The sequence below is a fragment of the Pelmatolapia mariae genome, linkage group LG9 (assembly GCF_036321145.2).
Source record: "Pelmatolapia mariae isolate MD_Pm_ZW linkage group LG9, Pm_UMD_F_2, whole genome shotgun sequence".
In the NCBI taxonomy this organism is placed as follows: Eukaryota; Metazoa; Chordata; class Actinopteri; order Cichliformes; family Cichlidae; genus Pelmatolapia; species Pelmatolapia mariae.
Window position 1 is genome coordinate 29,099,741 of NC_086235.1, and position 11,951 is coordinate 29,111,691.

An 11,951-nucleotide genomic window follows, 5' to 3' on the forward strand; every position below is an offset into this window, starting at 1 on the left:
GGAAGGGTCCGTGATTTGGTCCAGAAGGGGGATATCTACACACAGAATTCAATGTTAGTTCCACAGCAAAATCTTTTGATGAAGCCGAGCGCACGAAGTTCAACGTTCCAGCTGTAAGCTGCTCTGTGCCACTGCCTTAAATAGCAGCTGGGGAAATCAGCAGCAGGTGGAGACAATCACACAGGTGCGTGGGCCAAGAGCGAGAGGCCGTAACGAGCTCCGCCCAGGCAGAGAGGAGGAGAAAAGACAAAAAGGTAAGGCTGCACTTTTTGTAGCGATCCCGTATAGAAAACTATTCCACGCGTATATAAAACAGGTCCGCAGCTCCGAACATTGTTAACAGAAAAAAAACCTCTTTTTTGTATTAAACGCACTAGCAGCCTTTATATGTTAATTTGTTTGTGCATACTCAAAAGTAGTGATGGCCAAATGAAGCTTTCTGAAGCACTGAAGCTTGCATTGAAAAACGGTTCATTACTCGAAGCTTTTTCAACACAGTCCTCTCTGGTGACATCTTGTGTCCAAAAATATGAAGAGCAGCTTGAATCCACAAAATAAAACCAACGGCTTCATAATGATTGCTCACTCTACAGAGTGGAATTCTGTCTGATATTGGGCTGCTGTTGTGTTGCTTTGAAGGCGTATTTTTTGGTGTTAAAAATGTGGTTTATTTGTTTAATAAATAATTTTGACCAGTAAACTTTCCTTGTTTGAACATGCACCATGGTGTGGTCTTTCTTTGCTTCTGACTTCTTGATGTTGGTAAATACAATAATTGAAAAATACCACGTTACATATAACATACATATAATAATGCACATTATGCAGTATGCTACTGCTGTGAGGTCCTGCCTCATGTACTTATGCAATCAGGGGCGATTTTAGCCCATTTTTGGGGGTGGAATCAAAGCACCCCCAAAGATTTCTTACTTTTTTTGACAATATTTGCTGTTTGTGGGACAGACTACTAAAAATATAAAAAGCATACAGTACGTAATTGAGATGGAACATTTTAACAACAAAAGTATAGATACCCCCCCTCCCAAAGTGGTTTGTTCCAGCTCGGCTCTGCCCTGCTCTGGCTCTAGGCCAGGGCTCTTTAGTCCTCAAATTAGAAGTATTTAGCTGAAGTGTATTTTATTTATGTGAGTTATTTTTTTTTAACTTGAAGTTCTAAATTGGAAGATGTTGTGACATTGTAATATAAAAATACAATTATATTTTATTATTTTTTCACCGCTCAAAATAAGCGTCACACTCGCGGAAGCCGGTGTACCTGCCACTCAGGTGCGTCCGCCTCCCCTGCAGCGGTGCTGCAGACCCCGCCCCGCCACACACATTAACCAGGTAAAATACATATTTAGGCAGAATTTTGCAAATATCTATTTTTCTTTTCTTTTTTAGCAGCATAGTACTTTTTTCCAATTATTTTTTAAAAGTCAGGTCAAGGCTCCAAAAGCCCAAAGGCGATATAGCGGCTCACAACAGTTTTTGTTTGCTACTTGGATCATTTTAGTTCAGCTTTCCTTTTGTTATATTTCTTTAAGAGTTCAAAATGTGTTAATTACGTAAATAAAATGTAATTTTCTCTGTAGCACTTCATGGATTTCATAAGCAACACACCTTAGTTGTTCACACAAAGCATAAAAGTAAAAAACAATATATACAGTATTATCTTAATTTTAGATGTCAAAAAGTATTTGCGGCTCCCAGTGTTTTCTTTTGCGTGGAAAAGGGTCCAATTGGCTCTTTGGGTCTTAAAGGTTGCAGACCCCTGCTCTAGGCCGTTGCTGCCAGAGCGATGGTGGCTGAGACGCAGCGGAGTGGTGTGCCTGGCTTGAAACAGGACATATTAGCTGCATTTAACCTTCAGTTACGCTTTATATAGTTAGGTAGGAGTCAGACCATGTTTATTTTTAGCTGAGAAACATTAACATCTGGTGACATTCCAGATATGTTAACATTGTACAATCTTCTGGATAATCGGATCGTCCCCACACTGAAAACTATTATTCAGGTTGCCCTAACAAACCCAGTTAGCAGCTGTAGCTGTGAACGGTCTTTTAGTGTCTTGAGTCAGCTCCATACCTGGCTGAGAAGGACCATGGGTCAAAGCAGACTCCAGCACCTGGCTGTGATGTCAGCTGAGAAAGAGATACTTAAGAGACTTGACCACTAAAATGTGATCGACAGATTTGCCAACCTCAAGGTGAGGCGACAAAGGATAAAAGAAAAGAAAAAAATCTGCAGAGCCATAGTAGTGTGTGTCTGCAGTAAAGATCTACATATACATTGTATACATTGTACCATAGGCCAAGGTGTCTCAATTTTTTTTATTTTCTAATAATATTTTGTACATTTCAAGGACTCTTCTATTTTTGGAGTGTATTTTTTATGTATCTGTATTGTATTATACATACACTTTAAAAGTGAATCTCTGTCCAAAAAATGTACTCAGTTTACTGTTTACTGACTGTGAGCATCATTCATTATTCTCCTGCAGTAATTAAGGTTAGAATATGTATTTTTTTTTTTAAATTCCAATCCATTCTTCTTTAGCAGCATTTAAATTACCTTTATCAGATTTGATGGTTTTGTTACAGACTTTTCAAAAAAGTGTTTTGCTTTTCTTTCACAAATGTGGGGATTAAATTGTGTTAAAATGTACCAAACAGTCATGTCATGTTTTGTGACGAGGACCCAGGCACAGAGAGACTTGACGAATTTAAGAATCTTATGATTTAATAAAGAAATTTGCAGACTTGCACAGAGAGGGTAAAATTATGATGAATGATAATGGAGATGAAGACAACAGACGGTGAGGACAGGGGGGAACACGGGTTTAAATGTACCAAGGAGACAGTCAGAGGGAACTCTGGACAACGGGAGACGTTTAAGGATGCAGGGACTGACAGAGACGGGGAAGAAGTCTCATCGTGACGAGTAGTTTACCTTGCCTGGATGGGCAGCTCTCTGGGTGCTCAGTACCCCCAAAGATCTGATCCTAGAATCGCCCCTGCGGGCCAGTATCGCCGATACCAATACCAATACGATACTTTTCAATAAATAAGGTGGATGTGGGCCGGTACTGTTCACCCGAGTAAACACTAGCTGACATTGACATGAATTAAACATAAAACATTATATACAGTTGTGGTGGACCACAATCGAGAGCTCTCGTGTCGTATGTGTTTACCTCCACACAGTACACGATTTCGTGAGGTAAACCTAGTTCATACAAATGAAGTAAAGAAAAGTTATTAAAACAAAATGTGCCTTGCTGTTTATTCTTTCAGTGTCCCACAGTAGCACACTTCCTGCTGGGAAAATGTCAGAAGTCACATCACTTCTATAAATTGGGAAGTAACTGTAATATATCAAGTCACCTCTGTCTCTTGTTACCAGGACTTTTTAAAATGAACGGTACAACATGGAAAGCGGCCCTACACAAGAGTTTAGGTTTGAGCTCAATATGCGACGATCTTTTCAGCCATGACATTTCTGACATGGGAAACCAGGGAACTTGATTAGAAAATAGTAAAGGATTTTCTTTTCAGTTAGAAACTGGATTTGTGTAACATGGTGGTGAAACCCCCCCAAAGAAACCAGCATATGATCAGTCGCTATATTGCATTTAATACAAAAATCCTTCGTGTATCTTTTGAATACAGAACAGATCATTTCTGATATCTATGAGTAAACCCAATGAGCACGTGTCCCAAAAGACCCCACAGTGGTTTTATCTGGCTTTTCCCTGACAGTTAGTGGACACTGACAGATGTGTGCTGAATATGAAAGGAAACAGTGTTAACAACAAAAACTACATGAAGGTTATTTCATCCTGCTGTAACTTATGACAGAATCATCTTTTGTTTGTTTTTAAAATTTATTTACACAAAGACAGATGTTGAAATAACAGGAGTAACAGTTTAATTCAATTGAAATCAGTCCAATAGTCTACAGTGAAATCATATTTTTTCATAAGTTCGCAAAAGATGGGGGGTGTTGACTGCAATTCAGTGAATGCAACAGGGGAGGACGCCAATTTGGATGGAGGGGAATCAGCAGGCCAGATGACATTTCGTTTAGGAGTCGAGTAGTTGTGTGAATGAGGAGAGGAGAGCTGAGGGACGGGGAGGTAGTCAAGCACTGACCACATGTCTTCTTGAATTTCAGCGAAACAGATGGGCTCATCTCGGTCTTGAAATAACTCAACTCGGGGTTGAACTGATGCAGTTTGAGAGGCATCTACAGGAGAGGCAGGGGTGGGTGAGGGCTGCTGAGACTGCGCAGTGATGGGGAGGGGGTCAGGCTCTTCCAGCACTGACAGCAGTTCTTCCTCATTGCCTGTGACAAAGGCTTCCTCTGTCTGGAACTGAAGGGGTGCAACAGAGGAGTCCAATGAGGTGTCCTCAGGGAAATTCATGTGAGAGGCAGGGGAGACCTGATTTTCTTGACAGAGAGGTGTATAGGGTGATGCCTGTGTGTTTGGCAGTTGCACACACACTGGCTGCTGGCGAGACAGGCTGCTATCATCTGGCTTTGCCTGTGGCTGCTCATGTGGCTCTGTCAGGAATGAATGAGAAGAAGAAGATGGCTGTGACTCAGCTGGCCTCATACGCAAGTTGTTGGCTTGTCGAGCTTCTTCTTCATGTACACATGCAGATTCTGCCACACAAACAAAAATACATTGTCTTCTTTTTTTTCAACACATTTTTGTCTCCTTTCATCACATTTCTTATGTAAAATGCTGTGATACCAAGAAATCTTCTTTCACCTTTTCTAAGTCGGATTCTCTTCTTCTTTTTGCCCTGAAAACAAACACATTAGAGTTTTCATTAGTTGATACAAACTCTGTGCAGTGACTGTTTCATCATTCAGTGCAGTGATGCACACGTGTATGAACTGCATGTTGGCACTTTGGACATACATAGTTTTCTTTGGTCGACCAGCCTGGATGCTCTTTGGCATGATTCCGTCTTTCTGTTTCAGCCTGCTTGAAATATCTGGCTTTCTGGTCGTTTGAAAGCGACTGCCACTGTGGACAGAAGATCATAAGAACACACTGTGAGCACTGCTACTACACATAACTACAGGACAGCTGAGACACATGCAAAAACATGAGCAGACAACGGTAACAGATGCATTAATGTATGCAGAGTTACACACTTACCCTCTGTCCCACCACTGCATTTACGGCTGCACTTCCATGGATGTTGAGTTCAGCAATGACCTTTGGCCTCTGCTCTTTGAGATAGAGCATGAAGGCATTTGGCGGCTTCTTGACGTATGGCCCATCTTCATCCTGCTGGGCTGGGCACTTTCTTTTTCTACAGGAATAAAACACAGAGTAAGAGCACATGTTACCACTGTGTACAACTGTGAGGAAAGCAGTTCAAAAACATGAGACAAGCTGTAAAACTGAACGAAATCAGGCACCATTAATGGATAATTACAATAATTCCTGCAGACATCTGCAAACAAATGACAGATACTTGCAGATCAGTGAACAAAAGCAGCAGAGCAAACTTACTTTGGAGCAGAGGTGTTAGGTTGAGGAGCAGGAGTGACATAATCATACATCTGTACACCGTTCCTACACAGATGAAGGGAGACAGATATGAGATAACAGAAAGAAGTTATGAGTATAGAGATGTTCAGCAGCTGTGTTCACTGAGTGTTTGTGTGTTTTACGTACAGTACTCCAACAGGACGCAGGTTCTGGAGCATGTCATCGGGAATTGTGAGCACATTAGTCTTGAAACACACAAAACACACAACAGGTAAAGAGACAAGCTGCAATACTATCATCTATCCACTAGGTGGAAGAATTGATCAGTAGAAAGAGGAGATGAGCTTAAAACGACATTCATACATAGATTTATTCTTCTTAGTTAGTCTTAAGAATTATGATTCACTAACAGTGAAGAAGTTTACTGGTCAGCAAAGTTATATGAGGGTAAAATACAAGAAAGGTGACAGGAGATTGATTTTACATTCAAACAAAACAGTTATTCCTTCAGTTGGCCTGAAGCATGCAAAAGTTTTAAGCACTTTTATCAATTAAACTCTAATGACACCTGCCACTACCTCTGGTTGTCTCAGCTGTCCCTGGTTATCTGTCCCTGGCTCTCTGTACAAGTAAGCTGGCCTCATAATGATGGGAGTAACAGCGAGTGGAACTTGCTGCTGAGATACAGGAAGACAAGATCCCGGGAAGGTGTTGTTAACAAACCACCCAGTCTCTGCTGCTGGCTGAGGGGGGACAGGTGTTCCAGTGGGCAAAGGAGGAAGAAGTGGAGGGTTGGGTGTTTGCCCAAACATCACATCAAGCGTGCAAGGAACATTATGTTGCAGATCTTCCCTGTTGTCCATTTTCGTGCTGTTTGTGTCTGAACTTATCCAGAAGAATTTCGAACCGATTCTGTCTGGGATCCTGTGGCACAAAAGGAGGATTTGATCCTCTTAGACTGGGACTCACATCTTATATAATACAGAACTATACAAAGGACGAGTACTATGAGGGAACAAGGTGACTTACCAATGAAAAAGCTGGTAAGTCACACTTGAAAATATGACATTTATTTTACAAAGAAGTTTAAAAAAGACATTTAAAGTGCTGCATTTGCAAACTAATTGAAACCAAACTGAAAACTATGAAAAATCAAAAGTAATTAATACCCCAAACTATGAATTCTGTTAGCTCAAGACTTCACTGCATTTATATTGTAATTGTTCAAATGTGACACAATCAGATTAAAACATAATGCACTGTTACACATGCAGTTGCCCACTTCTACATAATATAGTGAACGGATTTCAGTTGCTCTTTACTTTTAGTTCAGCTTCAGCTCAGCCAGTTACAGCATTAAAGTGCTGACTTCTGAACTGTGCTGCAGTGGGATGTGGTGTAGATTCAATACTTGCAGATTCAAGTTTTACAGGCGCTCCTGTGATAAACTAGTACAATATGATGAATTGTTAGAGATTACAGCATCCCAAAATTTGATTAATCTGTACCAACAGTGTGTTGTGTGAAGGAAGTTACTGCTCAAAGGTTTATTCAAATATTTCAGATAGATTTGAAAGTACATTTTTTGCCACTGCAATTTTTCTTTCTTGTTTCTTGATTCTTGTGTTTTTACATGATGTGAATTTCCTGGTTCACTACTCCATCACACAACATTGAAGGACAAATTGTGGGGATGAAAGAGTTAAGTGTATCATTTAGATGTTCCATGAAATCAACCAAAATGACCTTAAAATATCTCTGTAAGTACTCACCAATGATTTTCAGTGATGGTTCAGTTCTATGTTATAAAATCCAGTTTAAAAGTGAAGTTTCGAGATTTTCTTCCGCTGCTCTGAAGAGTATGTGTTCACTCAGTGACGTTTAAAGGTGAAGAAAATGTTGTTATGTGTCAGGTTCTATAAGAATGTTACCATTTAACTCCATTGTGTTGCCAGGTAACATAAATATCCCATTACACTCCTGTTTGTTTCCAGCATCTCTTCATCAACAGTCATCATCATGGCTGGATCAACCACCTCAGGGAGCCCGGGGCTTTTTTCTTGGGCCCCCACTGAGCCCACAGTGCAGGCCAGGGTCCGTATTCCCTTAGTAACTCAATCATAAGTACAGACACAAAACAATCCACAGAAAGGTTCATGTTGTCTCTGTTTTGAGCTTGTGGGTTGAATGTATTTAATACTTCTGATACAATTTGCAATAAAACCCTTCAGTTATTGAAGAAAACAACTGTCAGCTGTTGTTGTTCAGTTGGATTATGACTGATACAGCCTGCTACAGCTTTCAATCAAAAGAGTAACTATGCTTGTTTAGAAGTGTTTCACAAGAGCCCTACAGTACCCTATGAACATTTTCTAATATTTTATTTTATCCAGTTGTTTGAACTGACAGGACCCACTGCCTTCTTAGAGCTTTAGCTTGCTCATGTTTTTGTGTTTTTTGCGTCTTGTATCTTGTAAATTATTTTTTTTTTTTATATTTTTACTTTTCTGTGTTTGTCAGGTTTCCTGTTTTATAATTTTCAAAGTCCCCCCTTGTTCTTTGTACGAGTGTCTGCTCATCCAGCCTCATGTCTCTCAGGTTCCATGTTTTCTGTTCCCAGTCTTTCTCAGTTCAACATTTCTGTTGTAGTTTCTTATTGCGTCTTGGACACTATGGGGCTGTTGAAAAATGTGTCAGTGTCCAATTACAGTTAACTGTATGAATATAATAATGTACTTCTACCTGAGAGTGTTTGGTTGAGTGCAGAATATGTACATGCATGCCTTTTCTAATCTGCTGAATACTTTCATTACAATATTTACCATAGAGGAGACGTGAAATGTGTGTCCCTAATCCTCCATATTTAACCTCAAATTTGAGACTTTTTGTTATGTGGATTGGTTTTTCATATCTCCAAGGGAAGCAGGTCAGCACAGAATGTCTGCTCAAACATATTTATATCCAACTAACATGCGTAATACAAGTATGCATTCACATATTTGTCACAAACAAGGATGCAGTGGACTCAAAAGCAGACTCAACTGCTCGAACTATGTACAATTTATTGAAAGGAAAAGGAACTTAAACAAGACTGGGTCTAACAGAAATCATTTGCAGGAAATGAGGGAGGCCCGAGGGCAGCGAAACGGACGTTGAACACAAGGAGAACATGGGCGGGAACTTCTGCAAACACAGGAGAAGGGTTTTACTGAATGGGAAACAATTAAAGGGTAGAGGTGAGTGGTACTAGTGGAGAGTCTTGTGCTTACTTGAAAACACTGGCTATTAGGCGGGGAAGGGGTTGGCGTGGGAGCATCCCAGGGATGGCTGAGAGTGTGGGGAAGCTGGTCCAGGTTCCAAGGTGTCCAGGGAAGTTGAAGTACGGCCTAGAGGGCAGGCTGAGGAGAAGGTGAGTGTGTGGTCCTAGGGTTCTAGGCTGCTGATAAGTACGACGGGTGATGAATCTGGAGAACACAGGAGAACACAGGAGACGGAGAACACATTAACCCACGATCCAGGCACACAGAGTCCGAGCACAGAGGAGGCCAAGTTTACCACGGGTGGTAGCAGGACGAACTGGCGAGGAGTCGCAGCAGTGCTGGCTTAAAAACCCTGTAGATGGAGCCCCGGAAATTGGAAGCAGGTGATGAGCTGGCCAACTCCACCCCAGGGGACGGACAACAGGAACCTGGACCACACCAACCAGACACTCCCACAGCATATGACAATATTCACACACAGAAATACAGAAGATATTTGCAGCAGAAACTACAGATGCACTTCTGAAAGAGCGCATGCTCGTGACAGCTAATTTAATGTTTAAGAAAAAATTAAAGCAAGCAGAAAACATTTAAAGCTGACCTCATGAGAGGTCGACAGAGTCTCTTTTTGATGCCTACCTCAGGGGTCTAAAGGCATTTTGTAAGTGTCCATAACCCTTCATATTTAACCTGAAATTTGAGACTTTTTGTTATGTGGATTTATTTTTTTATTTCCAAAAGGGAAGCAGGTCACCACAGAATGTCTGCTCAAACAAATTTATATCCAAATAACATGTGTAATGCATGTATGTATTCACATATTCACACACAAACAAACTATGAAAATGTCAACAGTGATTCCTGTGTTCAACCCAAATAAAAATTCCTCCCTCACAGGTCCTCGGCTTTACTGAGGTTGAAAAACCAAAGCAGTCAAAAGAGAAACGGACACAAACACAGTCAGAAACGTCGTCGGTAATAGTTTTCATGAATTCTTTTTACCAGATAAAATCAAGGACTTGCTAAGCCAGGATGCAGTGGATAGCCTGACGAAGCTGGTTCTCGTGAATGCCGCTTACTTCAAGGGCAGCTGGAACACGCAGTTTAAGGAGGAGATGACTGCTGATGCGCAGTTTCGACTGAACAAGGTAACAATGCAGAAAAGCAGCATAGGATGGTGCAGTTATACTTTGATCTACAGATACAGATCTACAGTAATACTACAGACGAGCTGTGGATTTTGCTGAATGAGAACATAAAGCCTGGAGCTTTGAGGGGATAACACCATGCTTTTAGGACGATACAACTTTATGCAGTTATGCAAGGCTATGAATCTGGGTTCTATCCTTTAACTTAAGGGGCGTCAGCATTTCTTTCGAGGTAGAAAGAGATACTGCTGAAAATGCACTTCTTTTTCATATATTATGTTATCTCAGAGATTAAAGGTGTAGTGAAAACTTGCAGAAAGGTCAGTCTTACTGGCCCACTTAGGGCTGTATGTGGCCTATGATGTAAAAGAGGTTTGATGTCGCTACTCTACATATATATGAAGTTTATGAGCTGAGAAAACTACACCACCTGGAGGAGTCAAGCACAATGTTTATTCTGTCTGTTAAAAACCCCCCATCAGCACAAGTTCTCTCAACAGTTGTGGTTAATACTGTACCACACACATAAAACACACATAATGTCATAGTTTGAAAGATTTTATTTGACTGCAAAGACAACATAGTCAATTGGTTAAAAACAGCAGTTGTGCATAAACAGTTTATTATTCATGTAATATCCAATAAGTTCTCAAATAAATCTAAACAACAGCACATCAAAAACTTCGGCTAACAAGAATAAATTGTGTTGTGACGTGTGCTCTACATCCAAATCCACTCAATGGCTGAAATAAAACCATGATAGAAATTTTTGAGATCATTTTGAGACTAAACACAAAAACATTTCTCTTGTCTCTCCTTGTTTTCAGAACGACACTAAGGCGGTGAAGATGATGCACCAGAAAAGTAAATTTCCTTTTGCGACCATTCCTGAGGCCGACTGCAAGGTAACATCCATCACTTTCAGCTTATTACAGGATTTCACCAGCATGATCCAAAACTTTTGTGACTGTTTTTCTTTTACAAATATCAGCCTAAACCTCTAGATTAGGAAGTCTGATTAACTTTGATGGAGTAATAAATAAAAACAATGTTTCTGGACAGATTCTTGAGATGCCGTATAAAGGAAATGACCTCAGCATGCTCATATTCCTGCCTAATGACATAGAAGATGATGCCACAGGCTTGGAAAAGGTAAGATGCACTTACCAGTACTTTAAGGAAATGTCCAGTTTCAATCAGACAAGCTAGTGACCCTGTATCCGCACAGCTGGAGAAGGAGCTGACCTATAAGAACTTTGTGGACTGGACTCGCCCAGACATGATGAGCCCCAACGAGGTTGATGTCAAGCTCCCTCGATTTAAGATGGAGGAGAAGTATGACTTGGAGAAAATCCTGACCAAAATGGGAATGGAGAACGCTTTTGACATCTACAAGAGTGACTTCTCTGGTGAGAAATATTGCACCAATGAGACACACTGAATCAATTATACAGTTATATTAAGAGCACAAAAACTGCAAAACATCATCCGTGAAAGAAAAAACACACAACTGATTTCTGGGCTCTTCATCTACTAGGAATGTCTCCAGCAAATGACCTGATAGTGTCCAAAGTTGTCCACAAGGCTTTCGTGGATGTAAATGAAGAAGGAACTGAGGCTGCTGCTGCCACTGGGGTTGACATGGAAGTCCGCTCTATAACAATTCCCGTTGAGTTTGTTGCCGACCATCCCTTCATCTTCTTCATCCGACATAAACCCACCAAGAGCATTCTCTTTGTGGGCCGGTACTGCTCACCCGAGTAAACACTAGCTGACATTGACAAGAATAAAACATTATATACAGTATAAGATTTCATAAGGTAAACCTAGTTCATACAAATGAAGTAAAGAAAAGTTATTAAAACAAAACGTGCCTTGCTGTTTATTCTTTCAGTGTCCCACAGTAGCACATTTCCTGCTAGGAAAATGTCAGAAGTCACATCATTTCTGTAAATTGCAGTGACAGAGATACAAACAGAGGCAGTGAAATGCAGTCATTGAACAAACTGAAGCTTCAAATTCCCTCCATTA

The 11,951-nt window shown here is 40.6% G+C and overlaps 1 protein-coding gene across 1 annotated transcript; it reads left to right on the plus strand.

Annotated features, from left to right (window-relative positions):
* The first annotated feature begins 8,839 nt into the window (after nt 1–8,839).
* On the plus strand, nt 8,840–11,684 carry LOC134634182 (leukocyte elastase inhibitor-like). The gene is made up of 6 exons (XM_065471672.1): nt 8,840–8,921; nt 9,778–9,920; nt 10,748–10,825; nt 10,983–11,072; nt 11,149–11,329; nt 11,458–11,684. The coding sequence occupies exons 2-6, from the start codon at nt 9,888–9,890 to the stop codon at nt 11,682–11,684; spliced, it is 609 nt and encodes a 202-aa protein (XP_065327744.1). The 5' UTR covers nt 8,840–8,921; nt 9,778–9,887.
* The last annotated feature ends 267 nt before the right edge of the window (nt 11,685–11,951 follow it).